This window comes from Suricata suricatta, chromosome 10 (genome assembly GCF_006229205.1).
Source record: "Suricata suricatta isolate VVHF042 chromosome 10, meerkat_22Aug2017_6uvM2_HiC, whole genome shotgun sequence".
Lineage (NCBI taxonomy): Eukaryota > Metazoa > Chordata > Mammalia > Carnivora > Herpestidae > Suricata > Suricata suricatta.
The window spans coordinates 74,981,015-75,007,160 of NC_043709.1; the positions used below are offsets into that span (position 1 = coordinate 74,981,015).

Below are 26,146 nucleotides of genomic sequence, written 5' to 3' on the forward strand. Positions count from 1 at the left end.
GACAGAGGCAGAAGAAAGCTCAGACGGACGAGTGAAATACAAAGTGGGTCAGACTGCAGTGAAGGAGACACCGTAACACAGGTTTGAGGAAACCTGAATAGCAAGGCTGAGGGTGGGGTGACAATTCTAGCTGGGGAACTAGCGAAGGGAGCGACGGGTGAGAGTGCTTTTAAAACATACAACGTTCTCTAAAGTCATTTGTTTAATATCTGAAAATAGTCCCTACAGTTATGTAAAATTATATTTATTAACCCTTCTTAAAAACAGGAAGTAGATATATATTTAAATATCAATATATCGACTTTGATTAAACTACAAACAGCAAAAGCAAGGCCAAGTGTTGTCTCCCTAAGGAATATGATTATCTTGGCACCGAGCAGCTCAGGAAGAACGCTGGTGTAATTTGTCTCAATGAACTATGAAAAACAATGAAGTAATGCAGCTTTCCAAAAAAGAATTTATAAAATATGAAATTCCCGCTTGTGGTCTGGGCAGTTACATAAAACTGAATTACATTCATTTTTTATATTCTTACCTCATTTGATCTTTGTCAGTTCAATTCTAACGAGCAAGCTAGAACTTTGTAGTTTGTAAATAAAATTGCTTAAATCATGATCAAAAAAATGTCTATGTTCATATTCATATGAATTACATAGGGATAAATATGGCCAAAATGAAAGGCTATAAATTCATGAATGGGCCATTCATCTGAAGCACCAATTATTTGACCTTACTTGACAGTCACACTTGAAACCACTACAAATATAGCTAGCAGTGAGAACAAAAAGGAAAATGTCCTGTAATCAGGAAGATTCTATTTTAAGCCCCTGTTAAAGATCTCTTTCAGAAATCCTAAAAACGTAATAAGAACTTTAAAGAGTAACAGTCACTCTTCTATGATATATTCTCCATAACACTTTTTTCTTTGCAAGAACAGGAAAGAGACCAAAATGAATACAACATGAATCAAACAGAAATTTGTTTTTTCTAAAGTATAGTAATTCTGAAAATGAACAATATTATTTCTTGGCTAAATGCTCAGTATTTGGTATAAATAAAAATCTATTAAGAAGAAACTACACATTAAATCATAGTAGAGCTTAGCTTGGTGTTAACGTTTCCAAAGGCCTTACTGTGTATCATCAAAATTGCAATTTGTGCTCCTCACAATTAATACCCAGCTCACTAGAAATTTATTGCTAAGAGGAAATGGGTCCTGAACAAAATATTCAAAGATTTCCACCATTATAATTGTTTCTACCCCTTATCGGCGGCTCAAATTCTGAATGGAGGAGCCACTGATTTCAATTTCTGGGAAGCCTTTTCAAGCCCCAGTTCCTGAATAATAGAAAATTACATTTTTACTAAGTACGTTAAGCACGGCTTTACGATGATCTGTTTCACAGACCCTCTGAAATCTAGCAAGGCATATGACTTTCTGACAGTACTCATTCATTTATTATGCAAATAGTAAATTAGGCCACATACTAGGTCAAGTATATTGCATGAAGTGATCACAGTCCCCTTAAGGGGACATGTAAATTCCAGCAATGAGAAAAGAATCCTAACAGAAAAATGTATAAAGCGTTTTAGGAGCAGAACAAATACCTAACTCTGCCTTAGACTGATTTTTTTTTCCCCCTGAAAAAAATAAATGCACCCAATTCCTCTCATTGAAAGCTTAAAACTCTTTCTTAGTCATTATCATTCTACTGGATAGCTTTCATCAATGAACAAAACACCCAACCTGATTTAAAAAAAGAAGAAGAAGAAAAAGAAAAGAACCCACCAGCATACCTTGTGGCTTTGGACTTGTGGCTGAGTGCTTCGCTGGCGTTTTTCCATTTATTCCCTGAGCCTCTTCATCAGATACATTCTGATCAACCAGTGGGGTTGTGCTGCTTTTCACACAAGGTGGAACTAGGGTGATCTTTGGACAGGTACTGCTGCCTGGGAGAGTTTAAAAGGAAAGGGCAGGTAAATACACAGGTGGAGCACAGCTACATCACATGACCTAAATTCCTTCTTATCCCGTAAAACAAAAACAATCACAGTTACAAGACTAAGCATAGAAATATCTTTCCCATGTGTACTGGCCTTGACAGAATTTCTTGGGAAAGATCTCATTCCACGTGTTGAGAAACCTCGTAATGCGTGCTGACAGAGCGCGCCCCCTCCTCCTACGCCCCCCCACCCCGCATCTCCCTCCCTCCTTTCCTTTCAGGGCCACAAAAAGGGCAGAATGCAGCTGCTACTGGCGAAGGAGAAGACAGGAGGGCCCCAGCATTAATCTGCTGAAAGCTTTCCTTTCCAGCAGCCAGTCACCAGTCATTGAGTGACTCAAAAGAACAAAGCAGGAAAGCACCAACATGACAGCTGACCTCAAGACTCTAGAAGAATAAAGAACAAATACACACACCCTCCTCTCACTCACTAGTTTACCACACTCCAGATCTATATCCATAAACTAATACCCAAGTTAAAAAAAAAAAGATTCTATAGATTATATTGTCATATTTATAGCTCAAAATTCTAAAATGTCAAGATACTGAAATACATCCTAAGACCTAGATGTAGGAGAATAGATCAATTTTTTGAGTCCTGATTTAAGAAGTTAATTGTTGAGTTTCAGAGACTTTTTAAGAAATCATATGCCAGTGTTTTCTCTTTATACTACTCAAACCTCCCTTTCTTCAAGCTGACATAGTAATATTAACAATAGCCTGGACTCTGCTTAGGAGAAAATACAAATTATACCAGGAGATCATGATCCATTTAAGAAACTATCACTGGTTTAAAAGCAGAGTTTCATTTTTACAGAATCCAAATAACTAAAAAGAGAACTAGGAGACATAAAAAGCCTTGATTATTCAAAACAAGAGAAGCTAATAAAACCCAATCACCTTTTTATTGAGGTAAAATTTCCCTTTTATTTCAATTATTAAACAGTACTGATTAAAAGCTGCATACATTACTGCTTTATTTTCCGTGTTCTCCTTGAAATTTATCTTGGTAAAGCAATTTTTAGAATATACTAACAGTTTCAAGTATTGTCAGGAAGTTTTAGAAACCCAGTGCTGAAACACATTAAGTGGGTTTTCATCAGACATTCTTCTGCACAAATGAGCTGCCAGCTGGATTAAACAATTTTTAGCCAAACAGGCGGCTTTGAATGCAAGATTTATGGATTATTTGACACTATATTACTGCAATTATAAACAGAAGAAATAAAAGGTTGAATCTTTAAATGTGTGAACATATCTACTTTTTTAGAAAAACTGTGTGAAGTAGGCAAGTCTGTCTCTAAAGTCTGTAGCATGACATCCAACCACTTAGTCTTTTAGGAGCATTCTGATATTGGTTCCACAGTGATCTCAAGGATGGCTTCGTGGCCCTAAAGGCCACTTTCTAGGGTCTGGAAGTGTGGCCGTGGGACATAAACAGTGAAAAGCCAGAGCTTAACTCCAAATCAGAGGCAGAAACCGTAATGCATCCGTAAAATGAGGCACTGAAAGAATGCGATCTATAGCAACAAAACTATAAAAAGGAGGCAGTTAATTGGTTACATGAGAAAACAGATTACACTGAATCTTTGGAAAATAGATCAATACTGTTACATATGAAAAGACGACACTACTTTAATAATTAGTCTATTTAGAAACAAAAAAAGTCTTGAATAAATAACTTGAAATTAAAAACTAGGCACTTCAGTTCTGGATAGCGAACTTTCAGGGCGTGATGAGCTTTACGGAAGCATCATATTTATGAGAGAAGATCTCCCATGAATGTGCCGCAACGCCTGCAGTGAAAGATCATCTACATATGTCATTTTCTTACAAATCCATTACAGTCATGTTTAAAACATTTTTTTTGTCAGTGGCAAAAAATCTACAGCCAGAAACTTGATTTTAGATCGTTGTTTAATACCAGTCTGCAAACTTCAGCCACTATCACAAAGTATGAAAATATGGCGAAAGTCACAGAAAACACATTTTTAAAGGGTTGGGCGGGGGTGGAAGGTAATGACAAGTAGGCAGCAGAGACTGTTTGTGGCTACAAAGCCAAAAATATTTACAGTCTGGCCCCGTATAGTAAAAGTTTGCTGACTACTACTCCTCTAAGCCAGATACATAATGGTAAAGAAAATGTGCCATAAAAAAGAACCATTTCATTAAATTGTTCATTGGAATCACAATACAAAAGAAGATTTTTGAGTGTTTATGACGGACTCAGCCTACTCACATTTGGAGACAGTTCTTATTTGGGTGCCAAATGCATAACAGGGAACTGAAACCAAAATTGTAACCAGATGGTCCGCCCATTCAAGAAATTTTATATAAACTTTTAGATTCCAACTTACCAAGAAGAGTGACTAAACAGTTAATCTTGGGCATAGATACAACTAGTTTACATCATGTTAGTGTGGGGGAAAGCATCCTATTTAAATAATGTCTCCTCCTGAGGATTGGTAATTCAATTTCAGCCACTGGTCCTACCTGTTTTGCATTCCTCTGTCTTTGGGTTACTAATTTACATTTGCTGGGTCATATCTCCTATAAGGAATGTCTAGACACACGCTAACTGTAAAAGACCTCAGATACTCTCAATTAATCCAGCCTCATCTTTAACTGCATAAGGCTCCTTGTTCCAAAGGGAGAGGTTGCACTATGGCTTAACTTTGATTTCTCTGTTTTCTTTTGTATCACACCCGTGAGTGGCAGATAATCCCTCTGACTAGTTAGGGTGACTTTGTCTCCTATTTGCAAAAGTTTGTGTTGAGCTATTATATTTTGCCAAATCATTTTTAAATGGCTCTTTCACATTTTACTCTTTGGCCATCCATGCCAAAGCAAAGTCCACTCAGTTCTCTGACTCTTCAGGCCTGATCTCTTGCCATAGTACCACCCAGGCCCCCAGATGCATCTTTATGACCTTGCTATGGCCATGTCTATACTGCTTCAACCATTCAGAATATCTCTCCCAACTGCACCAAGTCTCTTGTGCATAAGAGCTCAATGGACTTCACCCCTTGAGACAAGACGATCTGTTGGATTTAAGAGAACAGAAGCAGTTTCCGAGGGAAGACAAATTCTTTAGGAGTACACTGTACACAGTAAAAAGATACCTTAAAAAAACTTACTTTGAAATATGCTTAGATTTACAGGGAGCTACACCCAGGTTCCTAAATTAGCATCTTATACAACACATTTATAAAAACAAGTCTTATAAAAACAAATTTTTCCACTAATACATTTTCTGTTACAAAATCCAATCCAAAATATCACTTTGCATTTAGTTCTTATTGTTTCCTTACTGTGCCCCAACCTGAGAATGCTCCTAGGTCTTTGCTGGTTTTACAGGGTATTGGCACTTTTGAAGAGTAATGGTCAAGTGTTTTGTACAGTGATCCTCAAACTGAATTTCCCTAATGTTGTCTCATCATTATACTGTCTCAGGATTATAATGGGTTTGAGGGCAGAACAACACAGGGGCAATGTGCCCATCTCACTGTATTACATCACTGCATGTTATCAAGGTGACTCTCTTTGTGGTCCAGGACTGGTGGACTATCAATGTGGTCCCTGGTATTAAGTTTGGTAGTGTCCGCCAGGTTTCTCCACCAGAAAATATTATAAGACATTTTACTTATTTACTTACTTACTTATTTACTTATTTATTTGTTTACAGTGAAAGAGTGCACTCATGAGTGTGAGCAGAGGAGGGGCAGAAAGAAAGAGAATCCCAAGCAGGCTCCGAGTGTTGTCAGCACAGAGCCTGACATAGGGCTCAAACTCATGAAACGAGAGATCATGACCTGAGCAAAAATCAAGAGTCAGATGCTGAGGGGCGCCTGGGTGGCTCCGTCGGTTGAGCGTCTGGCTTCGGTTCAGGTCATGATCTCGCGGCACATGGGCTCAAGCCCCGCATTGGGCTCTGTGCTGACGGCTAGCTCAAAGCCTGGAGCCTGCTTAGGATTCTGTGTCTCCCTCTCCTCTCTGACCCTCCCCTGCTCACGTTGTCTCTCTCTGTCTCTCAAAAATAAATAAAAAACATTGAAAAAAAAAAAAAAAAGAGTCAGATGCTTAACCAACTGAACCACCCAGGTATCCCATAAGACATTTTTCAACACTGTTTTCCTATTATCCTTTCAAGAACCCCCCATTTGTCCCATACATTTACGGAAGAGTCATATCTCCCATGTGTTACCTAAAATGCCTAGTTTAAGAGATCAACTAGGTTTTGTTTTTTGTTTTTGTAAACTCATGATTTATGACTCTTTAGCCAAGGGGAACAAGTACACTGCCAGGAAATTTATTTTAGAAAACTATTTGTTTCCTAAACTTCTGGAGCTCTATAAAAAACTATCCAGAAAAGTGAGCAAGCCACAAAGGATCTTAGAAAAGAAAATATCAACAGTTCAAGAAATTTCCTTGGGCCTAGGAATTCTACGTCTAGGAATTTAATGTACAGAAACAGCACTGAATGTGTTAAAGTATACGCACATGAATGGTCAAGCAACATTATGGAACATAGGCAGAGTTGTTAAAAACAGAAAAAGAAAAGTAAGACTGGGAAGGTCTCCAATTATTATTTATTATTAAGTAAAAGACAAATATTATAGAAAAATATGTATAGTAGGATCCCCATTAAAAGAAGAAGATAGAGGGGCACCTGGGTGGCTCAGTCAGATAAACATCTGATTCTCAGTTTCAGTTCAGGTCATGATCCCACAGGTTTGTGAGTTTGGGCCCCACATTGGGGCTCTGCTCTGACAGCACAGAGCCTGCTTGGGATTCTCCTTCTCCCTGCTTTTCTGCCCCTCCCCCACTCATTCATTCATTCATTCATTCATTCATTCATTCATTCATTCATTCATTCATTCATTCTCTCTCTCTCTCTCTCTCAATAAACTTTATTTATTTATTGAGGGGGAAGGGGCAGAGAGAGACAGGGAACGGGAGAGTGAGAGAAACCCAAGCAGGCTCCACACCATCAGTGCAGAGCCTGATGAGGGCCTTGAACTCATGAACTGTGAGATCATGACTTGAGCTGAATTCAGAGCTTAACCAACTGAGCCATCCAGGTGCTCCCAAAATAAAGACTTTTAAAAAAGGTATATACAAATGTGCATAAATGCATTAGAGAGGGGTGTCAGTAATATGGCAGACTGAACTCTGGGAATTGGGAGTAGGAAGACAGAATGAATAGGAGGTTTTGCTGTCTGTACAACTGTATCATTTAAACCTTTTATAATGAAAATGTGCTTATCGATTACTTACATAAAAGAGGAAATCTATGAAAATCACCAAGTATGTGTATTAAAGATTTTTCAAAAACATATCCTTTATGTTTCCACACCTATGTTCACAAGTAGCATTATTCAAATAGCTAAAGCACAGAAGCAACCCGTTGACAGATGAACAAGTAAACAAAATGTGGCACAGACACGCAATGGAGTATTATCCGTCCTTCAAAAGTAAGGAAATCCTGATACATGCTAAAACATGGATGACCCTGAAGCGATTATGCTAAGTGAAATAAATTAGTTAAAAAACACAGATAGTGTATGGTTCTGCTTACCTGAGCTACACAGTCAAAATCAGGGGTTGAGGAGATGGGAGAATGTAAAGTTACTCCTTAAATTTCTAAAAAATATTTATTTTTGAGATACAGAGAGATAGAGTGCAAGGAGGGGAGGGGCAGAGAGAGAGACACACACACAGAATCAGAAGCAGGCTCCAGTCTCTGAGCTGTCAGCACAGAGCCTGATGCGGGGCTCAAGCTTACAAACTGCGAAATCATAACCTGACCCAAAGTCAGACACTTAACCTACTAAGCCAACCAGGTGCCCTGGAAAGTTACTGTTTAAAGAGTATAGTGTTTCAGTTTTAGAAGATGAAGAGTTTTGTGAATGGATGGTGGCCATGGTTATCACAACAGTGTCATTGTACTTAATGCCAAAAGGTGGTAAATTTTATGTATTTAAAAAAATAATTTTACGGGGCGCCTGGGTGGCTCAGTCGGTTAAGCCTCTGACTTCGGCTCAGGTCAGGTCTCACGTTCGTGGGTTTGAGCCCCGCGTCAGGCTCTGTGCTGACAGCTCAGAGCCTGGAGCCTGTTTCCGGTTCTGTGTCTCCTTCTCTCTCTGCCCCTCCCCCTCTCAAGCTCTGTCTCTCTCTATATCAAAAATAAATAAAACATTAAAAAATTTTTTAAATAATAATTTTAAAAGCTTTTAACTTAAAAAGTTTATCATTTGCTTAATGAAGAAAAGGTCAAGAAATATTCAAGCTGCCTACTTTGAGTCTCTAGCGTGACTAAGAGCATAGCTCCCATTCCACACACCCGAATCTGACACCCTCACCTCTCAACACTCAGCCCAAACCACTGACTTTAGTCTTCTCCCCCTCAGCTAATGGCAGCTTCCCCTGTGCTTTGGCCAAGAAACTTGGAACCATCATCAAGTCCTCTTTTCCTCTCATGTCCCACATCCTATCCATCAGGAAGTTCTGCCAACTCCACCATCTACTATCTCCACACCACTGCTACTATCCTGGCTTAACTTATCAGAAACGTTAACTGGATTAAAGTGAGACCTTCCAACCTGGGCTCCCTGCTCCCACCCTCTTCCCCAGTATAGTCCATACTTTCAAACAGAGGCAGAGACAGAACCCTTTTATTTGTTTACTTAAAATATATTTTATTTATTTTTAAATATAGTTTATTGTCAAGTTGGTTTCCATATAACACCCTATGCTCATCCCAACAAGTGCCCTCCTCCATGTCCATCACCCATTTTCCTCTCTCCCCCACTCCCTATCAACCCTCAGTTTGTTCTCACTATTTAAGAGTCTCTTGTGGTTTGCCTCCCTCCCTCTCAACTATTTTTTTCCCTTTCCCTCCCCTATGGTCCTGTTGAGTTTCTCCTGTTCCACATATGAGTGAAAACATTTGGTATCTGTCCTTCTCTGCCTGACTTATTTCACTTAGCATGACATCCTTGAGTTCCATCCACGTTGCTACAAATGGCCAGACCTCATGGTTTCTCATTGCCATGTAATACTCCATTGAATAGATAAACCACATCTTCTTGATCCACTCATCAGCTGATGGACATTTAGGCTCTTTTCATGATTTGGCTATTGTTGACAGTGCTGCTATGAACACTGGGGTACATGTGCCCCTATGCATCAGCACTTGAGCGATCCCATTTAAAAACTAAATCAGATCATGTCACTCCTGTGCTAAAAATGCCCCAATGGCTCAGTATTTCACACAGGGTAAAAATTAATCTCCTTAAAAGGGCTGACAGGCACTATGTGATCTGGTCTTAGTCCCTTTACTACTTGACCTCATTGCTAGTATCGCCCCCTTGCTCATTCCATGACACTCATACTGGTTCCCTGCTGTTCCTCAAACAGGCCAAGTACATCTTTGGTCTAGCTGTTTTCTGTTGAAATGCTCTTCCCCCTGATAATTGCTGGTTAGTTGCTTTATCTTCTTCACATCTTGGCTCAAATTTTCTTGTGTCAATATGAACTATACTGATCATTTTCTTTAGTGTAACTGTTACTCTTATTAGCTATACAGGCTTTTTTTATTGCAGCACTTATCACCTTCTAAAAGCTACATTATTGAGGCAATTTTAGATGTCAGTATAGGTAGACCCTGAATTCATCTCCCACACACACAACAAATTGACAGCTTCATGTGAAATAACTCTCCTTGAAAAAGACCTGAAAAGTAGCTGAACTCCTCTACAGTAACAGATAATCGGGCCACATCAATACAGATAGGAGAAGCAGAAACACCTTACCCCTGCCACGGCAACCCACAACTGGGAAAGATGTCACAAATACGGAGTTTCTCCTTGTGGAGCACAGCGATGTGCCTCATGCCAGGCACCTCGGTCCTTGGGACCTATCCATACCAGGGAGATGAGGAGCCCTCAAAGTAACTGGCTTTGAAAAACAACAGGGCTCAGGTCCAGAAGAACAGAGGGCTGTAGGAAATGGAGATTCCACTCTTAAAGGGCTTGCCTGCAGACACAGTCACCCTGGGTCCCAGCACAAAAGCAGCACTTTGAAAAGTGCCTAGACCATATATGAATGAAATTCACTTAGTAATCTTAGAGTATCTGCCAAAGGGCTGTTAGGACTCTCTCTAGGGATGGATGCCATTTTTGTACTCCCCTCAAACCTCCTTAGAACAGGTAGGCACACCCCACACAGGGATGCCCCTTGAACACCTGGCTCTGGTGCCAGAGAAGATTGCGTTTCTGGTCCTAGCAGGCTTGAAACATTGGACTGACAGTTCTTGGTGGGCTCATACCCTCCAGAACACTGCAGAGATAACAGTCCAAAACACAACCCCACTCTTGTGTGAAAAAGGAACTATTTACTTGTCCTGGAGCTTCAGTTGGATGGATACTACATACCTAAAGGACACACTGTGCTCTCAGGGAATGTAGGCCAGGGGACATTACCTTTTTGTCCTCCCTTGGCCTTGCCACAGCTCACCTGTTTCTTCCAGAAATTACCACATTGCTTGGTCTGGAGGCCAGCACAGTTTAGGATTCTGTTTCTTCCAGAAATGACCACATTGCTTGGTCTGGAGGCCAGCACAGTTTAGGATTCTGGTCCCACAGGACAGTATATACTTGCATATCTTAAAAGCTGCTGCTTGAGGGTTAAGCTTCCAATTAGCCTGAAACTGGGCCTGACTGAAATCCCACCTTCTGGAAGACTCAAAGGGCTAGCAACTCCCTCAACAACTATAGCCTATCAAAAATAAATTACATTGCTAAGACAATCACAAAGTTTTGAGAGATAACAAAGGGCAAGGTTACCAATAGTGTTCATTACCTATACAAGACCACTCATCTAAGACTGAAAGAGACAGCTGTTTCACCTAATACACACAACTGGAAAGAGTCAAACAAAATGGGAAGACAGAGGAATATGTTCCAAATGAAAAAACAAGATATGCCCCTCCCCCCAAAACACTTAATACAACAGAGATAAGGAGTTCAAAGTAATGACCATGAAGATGCTCACCAAACTGAGAAGAATGGATAAACACATTAGAACTTTAAAAAAGAGTTTGAAATGTATGTAACAAACAAGTCATAGAGCTGAAGAATAACAAGTAACAGTTGCAGAACTGAAAAATACACTAGAGAGGTTCAATAGCAAAGGAGATGAAACAGAAGAAAGAATCAGTGATCTGGAAGACAGAACAGCAAAACTCACCCAAAATGTTAAAAAGTGAAGATAAAATGTTAAAAAGTGAAGATAGCTCAAGAAACTTATAGGACAACAAGCAGGTTAACATTGTCATTATAAAAGTTCCAGAGGAGAAAGAAAGGGTCAATAACTTTTCTGAAGAAATAATGGCTGAAAACTTCCCTAACCTGGGGAAGAAAATGGACATCTAGATCTAGAAAGCACAAAGAATGCCCAAAAAACAAGCTCAAAGAGGCCAACACAAAGACACATTATAATTAAAATGTCAAGAGTTAAAGAATCTTAAAAGTGGCAAGAGAAAGATAACTTGTTATATATACAGAAACAGGCATAAGACTATTAGCAGATTTCTCAGCAGACAATTTATAGGTCAGAAGTGAGTAGCATCATATACTCAAACTGCTTGAAAGGAAAAAACTTCCAACCAAGCGAACTCTGTCCAGCAAGGTTATCATTTAGGATTGACGGAGAGATGAAAAACTTTTTAGACAAACAAAAGTTAACAGAGTTCACCACGACTAAATTAGCCCTACAAAAATGCTAGAGGCACTTTAAGCTGAAAAGAAAGTACATTAATTAGAAAGAAGAAAACAGAGAATAAAAACCTCACTGGTGTATGTAAATATATGGTAAAGGTAGCAGATTAATCAATCATAAGGCTAGTATGAATTTAAAAGGCAAAAGTAGCAAAATTAATCATAACTAATGATTTAAAGGATACACAAAATAAAAAGATGTAAAATGGGACATTAAAAATATAAACATAGGGGCAAGGACTAAAAATGTAGAGTTTTAGAATGCATTCACAAGCCTAACTTCTTATCAACTTAAATGGACTGTTATATGTGAGCATCATGGCAACCACAAAGCCAAAACCTAAAGTAGACATACAAAAGATAATGAAAAAGGAAATCTAAGCATAATACTATAGAAAGTCATTAAACCAAAAGGGAAGCAAGAGAAGAAGAAAGAAACACAGAGGAACTACAAAGCAACCAGAAAACAATGAACAAAATGCTATAAGTGCATGCCTATCAATAATTATGTTAAATGTAAATGGATTAAGCTTCCCAAGTAAATACTCAGGATGGTTGAATAGATTAAAAATACAAGACTCTTCTGTATGCTGCCTACAAGACATTCACTTCAGTTGTAAGGACACACAAAGACTGAAAAGTGAAGAAATGGAAAAAGACATTCCATGCAAGTGTAAACCAAAAGAAATGTGGATAACAACACTTAGAGCAAACAAGACAGGTTTTAAAACAAAGACTACAAAAAAGACAAAGATAGGCATTACATAACAATAAAGGGGTCAGTTCACCAAGAGGATATAATATCGGTAAATACCTATGCATCAACACAGAAGCACCTCAATATATAATATCAGCAGACATAAAAGAAGACATGACAGCAAAACAATAACAGTGGGGAGTTTAACACCCTGCCTTAGATCAATGAATAGATTATCCAGATGGAAAAGCACTCAGGAAACATCAGCCTTATACAGTACATTAGACCAGATGGACTTAACAGTATACACATTCTTTGCAAGTGCACACAGAACATTCTCCAGGACAGATCACATGTTAAGCCACAAAACAAGTTTCAATAAACTTAAGCACACTGAAATCAGATCAAACATCTTTTCCAAATACAACAGCATCAATTACATGAGGAAATAGGCAAAATCACAAATTTGTGGAGATTAAGCAACATGATAATAAACAACAAATGGGTCAACAAAGAAATCAAAGGAGAAATAGGAAAAAATGAGACAAGTGAAAATGGAAATAAAAAATGCTAAAATCAAAGGGATACACCAAAAGCAGTTCTAAGAAGGAAGGTTATAGTGATACAGGCCAACCTCAAGAAATAAGAAATATTTCCAACCATCTAATTTTGCACCTAAAGGAACTATAAAAAGAAGAATGAATAATTCCCAAAGTGAGAAAGAAGGAAATAACAGGGATCAAAAAACAATGAAATTAAGAACTGTATCTAACAAACAAAACTGACAAATCTTTAGGTAGACTAAGAAGATGGGGTTCAAATAAATAAAACCAGAATGAAAGAAAAGCCATAACTGATAACCAAAGAAGTATGAAGTATCATGACTATTATAAACAATTATATACCCAAAATAGTGCAACCTAGATGAAATGGATAAATTCCAAAAAAAATACAATCTTCTAAAACAGTATGCTAAAGAAATAGAAATACTGAGTCAGCAATCACTAGTAAGGAGATTGAATCAGTAATCAAAAAACTCCCAACAAACAAAAGCCAGGACAAGACAGTGTCAGGGGTGAACTTTATATTTAACAAGTGAAATAAGACTTAATATCTATTCTTCTCACACTCTTTCAAAAAACCAAAGAGAAAACATTCCCAAACTCATTATGAGGCCAGCATGATGACACCACACACACACACACACACACACACACTACCAGCTCATATCCCTGTTGAACATGGATGCAAAAATGCCCAACAAAAATGTTAGCAAATTGAATTCAACAATGCATTAAAAGAATCGTAACACCACAATCAAGTGGGATTTATACAGAGAGGCAAGCATGGTTCAGCATCTGCAAAACAGTCAGTGTGATAAGGCAATACAGCACATTGACAAAAATTAAAGCTAAAGTCACCATAATCTTAATAGATGCAGAAAAAGCATTTGACAAAATTCAACATCTACTTATGATAAAAAACTACCCACAAAGTAGGTACAGATGGAATGATCTCAATATAATAAAGGCTGTATATGATAAGCCTAGAAGTAACATCATATTTAATGGAGAAAAGCTAATGGCTTTTCTTTCAGATCAGGTATAAGACACATATGCCCACTCTTGCCATTTTATTCAACATGGTATTGTTAGTCCTCGCCAGAGCAATTAGGCAGGAAAAAGAAATAAGACATCCAAATTAGAAAGGAAGAAGTAAAACTATCATGATTTGGAAGCAACATGATTATATATATATATATATATATAAAATATACATATATGTTTATATGTTAAATATATCCTTGAAAGCTTCCAAAAAACTTAGAATAAACAAATTAATACACAAAAATCTGTTATATTTTTATGTAGCAACACCAAACTGTCAGAAAAACTAAGAAAACAATTACATTTGCACCAAACTGAGAAAACAATCCCAATTACATCAAAAAATAAAATAGTAGTAAGCCTAACTAAGGAAGTGAAAGACTTGTTCACTGAAAACTATAAAGCACTGATGATGAAAGAAACTGAAAAAAAGACACAAATAGATGGAAAGTTATTTTGTGTTTATGGATTAAAAAAAACAATAGTTAAAATGTCCATCCTACCTCCCAAAATCTACAGATTCAATGCAATTCCTATCAAAATTCCAATGGTATTTCACACAGAATTAGAACAATCAGGGGCACCTGGGTGGCTCTGTTGGTTAAGCATCTGACTCTTGATTTCAGCTCAGGTCATGATCTCGTGGTTTGTGAATTCGAGCCCCTCATCTGGCTCCATACTGATGGTGTCATGCCTGCTTGGGATTCTCTCCCTGCCCTCTGCCTCAAAATAAATAAATGAACTTAAAAGAAAAGAGCAATCAATTCTAAAATTTGTATTGAACCAAAAAAGATCCTGAAGATGTCAAAGCCACCTTGAAAAAGAAGAACAAAAGTGGGGGCATGCCCTTCCCTGATTTCAAACTATATTACAGAGCTATAAGAATCATACGAGTATGGTATTGGCATAGAAACAAAACATACAGCTCAGTGGAATGTTATGAGAGCCTAAAAATCAACTCATGCATATCCTGTCAATTAACTTACCACAATGGAACCAAGAATATACAATGAGCAAAGAATAGCCTCTTCAATAAATGGTATTGGGAAAATTAGACAGCCACTTGCCAAAGAATGAAATCATACCATTATCATACACCAAACACTAAAATGAACTCAACATGGATTAAAGACCTGAAACCATGTTTCCTGAAAGAAAACATAGGTAGTAAGCTCCTGGACAGTGGTCTTAGCAGTTTTGGCTTTTTTGGGGTTGTGCTCCGTTTTGTTTTTTGGATCTGACACCAAAGACAATGGTAATAAAAGTAAAAATAAATAAATAGGACTACCTCAAGTTAAAGGCTTTTCTACACAGTGAAGGAAACCATCAACAAAAACTTAAAAAGCAACCTACTTGAATGGAATACTAACTGTTCTTTAAAAATAATGAAATCTGGCCCTTTATGACAATACGGATGGACCTTGAGGGTATTACACAAGTGAAGTGAGTCAGACAAAGACAGATACGTAGGACTGCACTTATCTGTGGAATCTAATAAACAAAGTACTTGAACAAACAAAATTCAAAGATACAGAGAACAGGGTAGGATAAAAGGGTAAAGAGATTCAAGAGGTACAAACCTCCAGCTCTAAAGTAAGTCATGGGAATCAACAGGACAGCACGGTGACCACAGGCAATAATGTACTGCAAATGTGAAGATAAAAATATAAATCTTAAAAGTTCTCATCACAAGGAAAAAAACCTGTAACTTTGGTGGGGGTGGTAACTAGCCCTGCCGCGGTGGTCACTGCAGTGCATACGAATGTTGAGTCTTCATGCTGCACACCTGAAACTAACATATTATAGATCAAGTATACCTCGGTGAAACATTTATTTTGTTTGCTTATTGTCTGTATCTCCTACTTGGAATGTAAGCTCTGAGAAGATACTGACCTTTGTTCTGATGTACCCCAGGAACATCACCTGCCACACAATAGATGCTCAATTAATAGTTTTGAACAAATGTGTTCTAGAGACCTTAGGCAGGTTTCTCTTCATTTGCCTACATTCTTAGTTTCTATTTCAAGAGAGATATTTTCTAAATTCCAACAATAGGCAGATATGTAGCTGTTTTAAAGCCCATATAAAATCTGAAATATTTCCATTCTTATCTCAGTTTTTAAACACTGAAGGTCATTTCTACACAAATGCCAGGGTGCCTGAGTGGCTCAATCAGTTAAGCATCAGACTTCAGTGCAAGTCACAATCTCACAGTTCATGAGAGTGAGAGCCTGCTTCAGATCTTCTGTCTCCCTCTCTCTGCCCAACCCCTCAAAAAAAAAATTTGATGAAATAAAATAAAGTTCACATTGTAAAAAAAAAAACAAAAAACCAAAAAAACCCAAAAACCAAAACCAAAAAAACCCCACCAAATTCTAAATACCTAGGAAAAAATGTTTACACAAGTAGTCTTTCTACAACCCATCAACAGATTTCTAAACATCTGGAATTGTGGAACTATCCAGATGTCTTGATAAAAACAGCAGCAGCTAAAAATCCCAGCAACCGACTCAAATGTTTCCATTCATCATAATCTGTAATTTTATTTACATTTATTCAAGTCACTAAAATGCACCATAGGCTGCCAATGTTTCAGACTTATGATGATGCTACCTAAAATTGTAGAATTTTATAATTGTCAGAAAAAGCAGATTGCTTGAGGTCTTTAAAGTTCAAAAGCAATATGAATTCAAAATAAGCCTTGAAGGTAGTAACGGCAGATATTTGATAATTTTCAAGGCCCCATAGCTGGATGAGCACAAATCAAATGTGTAAATTTGTAAAAAGGTAATTGTGACTACTGTATTTTTCTTGAGCAAATGCAACATTGCATGTATGCAATGAGATCAGAGAAATGTATGGCCTCTGAAAACACAAAAATAATTTGTTTTCAAAACAAATAATTCATGTTCCTGAAACATGCACCACAACTAATTACTAATTTCTTTTGCTATGCATAAGGAATGAAAAGGATAACATTTTTTTTGAACATTTATTTTTGAAAGAGAGAGAGAGACAGACAGACAGACAGACAGACCGAGTATGAGCAGGGGAGGGGCAGAGACAGAGGGAGACACAGAATCCAAAGCAGGTTCCAGGCTCTGAGCTGTCAGCACAGAGCCTGACATGGGGCTCAAACTCACGAACTATGAGATCATAATTTGAGCCAAAGTGGGACACTTAACTGAGTGAGCCACTCAGGTGCCCCTAAAGGATAACATTTCTAAAGAATGCTATAGTTTGTGGTCCCTTAAAAGTTAGAATTCTGTTAGATTAACTGAAACAAAACCACGTAAGCTTGTCAAAATTCCCTACTGAGTAGGAGATCACAGCGGAGGCCCATGCTCTTGGGCCTGTTACGTAGCTGACTACATGTTATCACCCCAGTTTAAATGTTAGCTCTGGGGATCTGAATCTGTTCTCCCCTTTCAGTGAGACTGTTTGTTAGGTGCCACGAATCCCTGCACAGCAGTGCACAAGCACACATTCCGTGATGACTTCCGGACTGGTGCTGGGGCAGTTCTGTGGAGCCTTGGCATGGTATTATCTTAGAGACTGAACTTCCTCCAGCAACTTTCTGCATCAGGAAGGGAGCTGGAGGTGGCTTGTCCACCACCAAAACCATGGACTGATGTCCACTTTTGATTATATCCAACTAAGAATGTTGGCTCGGACTGCAGCAAGCTCTGGCTATTTAAAGCACAAAGATTATTCTGTGTCCGCAGCCATGACTAGAGCGGAAGGTGGGAGTAAAGAGAAACCACAATCAATTACACGTGTCTTTTTGCCTACTTGCAAAGGGTGGTTGTAGCTGACACCATCCAGAGTTGGAAGAGGTCCCCAGCCTGCTGTGATTATCTGACAAATTGTTTTCAATTTATAATAACACCCATTTCTTAGTTCCTTCTTTTTACCACAAAGGGTAACCAGGTGGATTAAAGGGGGCGGAGGTTCACGTAAACACCTTACATTACTGCTGTGCCCAAACTTTGGCGTACTGATTATTTTAAACAAAAATTACTTAAGAGACAGCCTGTGCAAAGACACTCAGATCCTCCTCTGTCTCCCTGAAAGCAGAAAATGTATCTCGAACATACCATCAGGAGGTAGAAGTGACTTTATTACCAGAGATAGGGAATTTAGAGCCAAGAAGGCTGCATAATCGCTCCTTTTTCTTTTTTTAATTAAAAAAATGTTTACTTATTTTCAAGAAAGAGACAGAACATGAGCAGGGGAGGGGCAAGGAGAGGGAGATGCAAAATCAGAAGCAGGCTCTAGGCTCTGAGCTGTCAGCACAGAGTCTGACGTGGGGCTCAAACTCACAAACTGTGAGATCATGACCTGAGCCGAAACTGGATACTCAAGTGACTGAGCCACCCAGGGGCCCCACAGCCCCTTCCTCACTGTTTGGGAGCTTCAGTTGGTAAGGAATTCTAAAGTTTTCTTTGTCCAGTCTTACACAACTCTATTGTCTTTGTCTAAAAAGTATAAAAGCTGCCTGCCTTGAACATTTCTTTACGTCTCAATTTTATTATTGGGCCTCTGTACACGTGGGTAAAAGTGTGGCCTTTTCTCCTGATAATCTGTCTCACGTCAACTTAATTCTTAGTCCAGCTTGACAAATCTCGGACAGAAGAGGATTTTTCCCTCCCCGTCAGTACTCAGCGTGATAGGACATCAGGGTAGTGGGTCAGGGGACCAGAAATTCTGTCTCTCTCCTCCCTCGAGCTTCCGAAGGCCCTGAACACTTGTCTCCTTACCTGCCTACCTTGCCTGTCTCTGCCCTGACTACTGCTTAGCTCTGGACTTAACCACCTTTTCACGCTGGCTTATGGTCAGCGCCTTAACGCGCTGCAGGGCCCAATCCCTCCACTTGCTTCAGGGATTCCTAATAAACCATCTTGGATAAATTCAGGCCAAATAATGACTCTTTTGCAAATTAATACAATAATTCGCTTATAACTATATGGCCTACTACAAACATGAATCTTTTATTTTATAAAGGTAAGAGCATTAGTAATGATAAAATGATGTCTACCATTTGACATGAAGAATTTACTGCAGATAATTTTAATACCAAATGATTTAATCATTATCCTTCACCCTTTACCATGCTTGTAATATATGTCCAAGACACCATAAACCTTTTTCAATTTTTCTCTATTTCCCATTAATCACAATTGCTGTTTTGACAATGAACCATTTTCTGAAGAGCATGTTTATAGGTTTATGACCCCTTAAAGAAATTAGGTTTTAAATGTTAACAAGTCTCATCTTTATGCCTCCAAAACACAAGCTGTTCTGTAAGCTACGAAAATATCTAATGATCAACTGCAAAGGGAGTAACAAAACCAATCAAGTTACCACTTCATTTCATTCTTTGCTCTATCTGTCTCTATGTCAATGTACTGAGTAAAACTCCCTAATTAAAAGCGCCCAGGAAGCTGCTAATTACTGGGGACGGGAGGACAAATAAACTGTAATTCTCACCCTCATGTAATTCAAGATTTAAAAGAGAAAAAAGAAGGGCACCTGGGTGGCTCTGTTGGTTGGTTAAGCATCCATCCAATTCTTGATTTCGGCTCAGGTCATGATCTCACAGTTTGTAAGACTGAGCCCCTTGTTGGGGCTTCATTCAGCTCATAGCCTGCTTGGGATTCTCTCTCTCCCTTTCTCTTGGTCCCTCCCCCTGCTCGCTCGCTCACTCGCTCTCTCAAAATAAATAAAATAAAATAAGATAATAAAATAAAATAGAGATGTGCATAATTCCATAGGTGTCCGGAGGGCTCACCTCCCCCTGCTTCCCCTGGCCCCTTGCTAACTGCAACAAGAAGCGACTGCACCAGTCTGCACCGGCTACGAACCTGCACCGTGGTCATGGCAGGGGCTGAAGAGGAGAGGAGAGCCTGTGAGCGGGAAAGCTTGGGTAGGGGGCTGGCTGAAGAAGGGAAGAAAAGAGAGGAGTAAAAGCTTGCTTATGCTCCTGGCTGATGTGACAAGGAAACTCTGCCTTTCACTGAAGTAAGATTGCAAGAACACAGTTGTGTGTGTTAAGTTTCAGGAGCCTACGCAAGTATCCAGAATGAACCGCCACCCTGATATTCATTAGGTTCAGCCATCCTTAAACACTCCATCTGCCTCATTTTTCAGACTCATTGTTAAAATTTTCAAATGTATTCCCTTTGATACTTTTTAAAAAATATCATTTCATTGCTTTTTGGAGGGGGGGGGAGCCTATTTGCCTGAAGCAGGGCCAACTGTACAGAAGCTCTGACCCATTTTTTCTTGTCTTTGGTCTCAGTAATTATGGGTTAAACCACTTATCCTTCTTTCTATAAGAAGGACTAATTTCCTTAACTTTATTAATAACAGAAACAAATATCAGTCAAGTGATTAGGCTAGAGCGAGAAGAAAAAGCACTTATTGAGAGCCTGGAGAATACTTCTGGGTATTTGCCGGTTCTTTCAGGACTCCACAGGGTTCAAGCTGTCCACTAAAGAGTCCAGGCAAAACCCACAGCAACGTTCACAGCACATACCACACACCCTAGGGCAACTCTTCCCGCAATGTGTTCTGGGAAACTCTGCTCTGGCAACAGGAGCCCTCATCCGCCTCCCTCGCTACCCCAATCCAATCCATCCCCCCAGCCCCCACCATAAACAAACAACAATGACTGTGAAATATTTGTGACCTGCCAAATTTTATAGCTTTACCTTGTATCCTCATGATGCCACGGGCATATTATGGGCTACAAAAACCCTAGAGTAAAAAAAAAAAAAGACCACCTGTTTGACTTTGAACCCAGTGTATCTCCAGGAAAACTCGTCATTCTAGATGACAAGTCAACATCTCATGGAGCTAGCCTGTCTTGGAACACATTTTGGGAAGTTGTCCTAGGGACTCCTTCCTGTGTTCTGACAGCTCCAGCCCTGGCTATTCTCCCATCCTCTCCCATCTCCACTACTGGAATCTCTTCCTGACCTCGCCATCCTTTTGGCTGCCCTCATGACCCTGGTTCAAACTGAGATGAAACTCCCACAAGTCCTCGGCTCTGGGAGGTGCACTGCTCCCAGCTCCGAAGGTGCACTATCCTACAGCGTGCTGACCACAGAAGCAGCACTAGGGACAGGCTCCAGATGCTCGACTTCTGCACGTGGAGTCTCAACTCTGGAATTCTGCCAGTCCATTTTCTCTCCACTCCCCTCCTCCTCTAACCTGCAAAATCCCACAGTCTAGCAGGCTTGAAGGCATACAACTTAGCAAACACAGAAAAACTCTGCAAAAGGACTTCTCCCCTTTAAAGTGGTTATGAAACAGAATGTCGGGTATTACAATAATTAACCACACAGAGGACAGCAGTGTGTACAACACTGTGGGTAGTTTTATTTCACTAATAAAAGTATCCTAAGACCCCTGAATGTAAAAGCATATTACTGGCTTTGAATTCTTCTGAGTCACTGCTCCTTTGCTCTGTGACCTCCCCAGGGTTAATACACCAAGATCAGGCAAATCTTTATCAGCACATTTGACAGGAAGCTTGACTTCTCCCTCGAGATTTCTAACCCATACACCAACAGGGAATTGAAAAAGGCTATGCTCCCTGGAAACAAACTAGTTTTCAAAATGGCCTTTTCTCAGCTGATTTGTTCTCTAAACACCAAGAGGGATTTGTATCATGCAGTGCAAAGCATAGCTTCAGACAGGGTTATATTGATGCTACAAGATATGTCCTTCAGGAACATACATTTTATCACAAAAATATTAACAATCATAACTTGGGACTTCATAATGCTTTAAAACTAACACAGTATACAACAAATGTGCTTGTAAATATTACTGTTCTTTCCATTAGCAATAGTAGTAATAAAACCTAACAACATGGTTTATTCTGAGCCAAGTGTGTAGTATGTGAAGCGCTTTATATGCATTATTTCATTTGCTCCTCTCAAGAATCCTGTGAGGTGAAGGCAGGCAAGCACTGTTGTGCCCATTATGAAGGTGGTAAATGGGGGTGGTGGTGAATGGAGGTGGTGGTAAGTGACTAGGCTGATGTTAGAGGTCATATCTACATGGAGTTTGTAAGTATCCTCTGGACAGGGACTCCCGCTCATAATTCTTGGGTTGCCTCAGCACATATCAAGTGATTACATCTGTTATATTATGGCTATTTGCCTGATCCTGTGCCTCTATTTCAGCCAACTCTGCATAGCCAGGAGCTTCAAAATACCCAAGATTTTTTAAAAATTCCTACTTAAGAAATACAAGGTAAGGGGTGCCTGGGTGGTTCAGTCCGTTGAGTGTTTGACTCTTGATTTCAGCTTAGGTCATGATCTCACAGTTCATGAGATCAAGCCCAGCATCAGGCTCCATGCTGACAGCACGGAATCTGCTTGGGATTCTCTCTCTCCCTCGCATTCTGTCCCTTCCCCACTCATATTCATTCTCCCTCCCTCTCTCTCTCTCTCTCTCTCAACAAATAGAAAATAAACTTAAAAAAGAAATACAAATAAGAATTTTAATTTTGGTTTGGGGTAACTAAATAGATCAAGACAGAGTTCCAGACTTCTCTGCCTCTTCCCAGATTTGACCTCCTCACTTGCCCTTCAGTTCTTGGCATTTCTCATCTCCTTCCTCTGCTGAGGAACCATTCTCTGTGGAGACCAGTGGGACTACCTCTCAGGTTCCCTCTAGGCCAGTCCAGTACTACAGTTTGGGGCTGCACTGTGATTCAGCTGACCCAGACTCTACAAGGAGAGGCCAGGAAAGACCTCATGAGGCACCTCACATAGATCCTACCACATTTCACTTTCAGCATCAACAGAAGTATGTAGGACAGAGATGCGAATGTTATAGGAAGGTTGGTAAATGGTGGTAAAGCCAAGAGTCACACCAGGGGTTTGGATTCCAAGGGCAGTGCTCTTTGCGCTTCAGCTGGGGTCAGGCCCATTTGTGTTCTGCACTGCAAATGAGCTCATGATCCAGAATGCTATTTCCAGTATTTGCTCTGTTTTGCCAAACACTCCACTCACCACATATGAGCACTATAAGGATCTTAAATCCAAATGAATTATCATTCTGAGAAAATAAACATACCCTTTAATCACTAACAATACCCTAGTTATTTCAAAACCAAGTTTAAGAAATACTTTTTTAGAAGTGAAGTCTTAGAAGCTGCTCTAAGAAATTAGGATAATAAATGTCCTCAGTGCGACTCAGATCTCTATTATTCACTTCAAGAATTCTACCAAACCCGGCAATTACAGCCTACCACAGACTTCAAAGAACTGAAGTGCACTTTTTCTCCATGGCTGGCATATGTGCCAACTTTCCCTCCTACTGGAAGACTGGTTATACAGGTTGGTTGCAGATGAGAGAAAACATGTTAAAAGTTGCATGTATGCATTAATTCAATAGCATGTACTTAGCCACCTTGCAAGAGGGGGTACCAAAACAGATCAGTAAGTGCCTGTGTGCTGGTAGTGTTTAAGATCACTAAGATCCTCACCTTGCTCTCAAGTTCAAAGGAAGTTTAAAATGCCCCTCAATCAGGAAACAGCAAGCTATAGCTTATGAGTCCCTCAGTGGAAAGTTTAAAACATACCTGTTTCAAGGTCTGCAGTTGATAGCTCACAGGGCATATCTGGTCCACTGTTTATTTTGTCAATAAAGTTTTATTGGAATATAGCCACACTCATTCTTTTACATATTGTGCATGACGCTTTTCACTAAACCGGCAGAATTGAGTAGCTATGACAGAAACCCTGTGTCCCACAAAACCCAAAATGTATTTATGATGTGTCCCTCTTCAGGAAAGGTTTGCAGACCTTGACCTAAACAATCAAGTCAACAAACCATGGATTAATGGTATAAGTGCTATATAAACCCTATCACTACTATAGCAATGAGTTAATATTATAATTTTCCAGAACCAGTCTTGGCTCTGTCCCCAGCTGGCAATGTGACCTTGGACAAGTAAAAACCTCTAGATTTCAGGAAACTCATTAACAGCATCATGGATGACATAGTTGATCTAATATAGTTTATCTATCACATCTGGGCTTACAGATGACTCAGGGGTAAACTAACAGTGTTACAGAGTATGATCTTTACTTTCTTATCGATTTCCATCTCACATGCTTAGGATGCTGTTAATTCAGTTACCTGATTTTTTTAAGCAAAATTATCTTCCCCAGCTATTTAGTAAATGTGAGCCAATAAGCCAATAAGTCATGTTCTTGGTAAATCACCATGGAGCTTTAAAAAAAAAAATACCTGCAATACCAGCACAGAATTCCAGGTCAAAGAAGTCACAACCTCTAGGGGGTGGGAACCCAGGTGTCTGTGTTTTAAAGTGATTCCAACGTGCAGTCAAGTTTGAGAACCACTGTTCCTGGTGTCAAAACAGGCACAGATCAAATTAGTATTTTCAGTGGAAGCTGTATGAAATGAATTTTTAAATGTTAAGCTGTTAAGCTAAAGTTTCACTAAAATTATATCATAAACTGGGAGTACCACGAAGACATAGTGAAATTTTAATAGAAACAATTTAGGCTCACTGCATCAATTGGCTCCTATTTAAGTCACAGCCGAATTTATATCTCAGGAATGAGGCCCTCTTCGCCATGTGGTAGATAAAGATTATCTGATTTTAGAATCCACTACTGAAAAAAAAAAAAAACAAAAACAAAAACCTAGACATCCCTAGTGTATAATGAAAAGCTATCAGTTAGAGAATTCAAAAGAGGGAGATTATTCTTAGCCAAGAATGGAAAGTCCTGCTATGGATAGAGACTTCTAAAACAATAAAATATTTAAAAATTTTATTGACTTCATGAAGTCTGAAAGAAATAAAAACAGATGTAAGGAAAGAACTTGAAGGGCAAAATAAAGTTGTTTTTTTTTCGAAGAGCTATTGCCAGCTCATTTATTCAAGATGTCTGGTTTATAAATTAACCAGAATCTTGGCTTTCCCTCTTCCTTCGACCCACTGCCAAACTATTTTCCATTTATTCACAATAAATTTATCTGCAGATACAGAGAGAAGAAAATCAAATTGGCCAATGTTTAGTAAGTTTTGACAAGGATGCTGCTAAGACCGAACAGAACTGTTAATTATCTTAATCACAAGCAACTAACTACTGTGTCTCTTGACACATACACAAAATAGATCCTTTTTATAATCAAATCCTTCCTGACTTGGCTGATTTTCATTAATTTTGCACCTGCTTTTCTGAACTTGACTTCTCTGAACCTGATTCCCAGCAGCTAAAATACCCCAGCCTGACACCCTCTACTAAGCCAGCGTCTGCGAGCATCTGCCTACTTCTACCTGCTGGCCGACTTCCACTCCCAGCCCACTGTTTTCCCCACACTTGTTTCACGGTTATTGACACTGCTCGTTCACTTCACAAACCTGCGTTTCGCTTCCTGGCAGTCTTGGATACAATGAACTCTACCAAGTAGGAAAAGTTCCTCAGGGCCAGCCAGTCCTTAACCCTGAAAATCACTTATTTAAACATAACCAATACAATTTCTATAGTCCAGCATCAGCCAGACCTATGGTGGGAACCACGGCTAATGTTTATCTAGAAGTGCATTTTTTTTTCCTCAGAGAAAACAGGGTGGATTAGTAAAAGGCCAAGGTTTTGACATTATTATTTACTTTGTGACGGTGAGAAAATTGTTTGCCTTTATATATTAAAGAAATTGTTACTCCTTTAGTGTCATTGCTTAGGTTCAGATCATAGGTCAGGAGATGTGGACCTCAATACTTCTATTTCAAGAGTGGCAATTAAAAAAAAAAAACTGACCAAGTCTGTGACCTTGGGGACAGTCTCTAATCAATCCCAACCCACCTTTTTATTTTGATACCCTTTAAGACAAACATTAATATAAAGCCCATTTTACTAAAAAGGTAATATTTAACAGCTTACCAAGTTAGATATTTGCTTTCCTTATTCTCTGCTGTGTAATCAGACCAGCAGGCCTTGCGGCCTCATATTTTCCCTGGCTGGGTTCTAGACCAGGAGCACAATAGCATTGTGTGTTCAGCTTCTAACA

At 39.2% G+C, this 26,146-nt stretch overlaps 1 protein-coding gene across 9 annotated transcripts in view; it reads right to left on the reverse strand.

The window, feature by feature from the left end:
- The window catches only part of FGD4 (FYVE, RhoGEF and PH domain containing 4), a 159,814-nt gene that overhangs the window by 85,282 nt on the left and 48,386 nt on the right, over positions 1-26,146 (reverse strand). For 6 of the 9 annotated variants that reach the window (XM_029953245.1, XM_029953253.1, XM_029953247.1 and 3 more), the window contains 2 exons: positions 24,359-24,476; positions 1,798-1,950 (listed from right to left, as the gene is read on the reverse strand). In XM_029953245.1, coding sequence (XP_029809105.1) covers positions 1,798-1,950; positions 24,359-24,476 — 271 coding nt within the window. Of the gene's footprint in view, positions 1-1,797; positions 1,951-20,799; positions 20,822-24,358; positions 24,477-26,146 lie in introns of those variants that run through there. The other 3 variants (XM_029953251.1, XM_029953248.1, XM_029953250.1) reach the window with 2 other exon arrangements.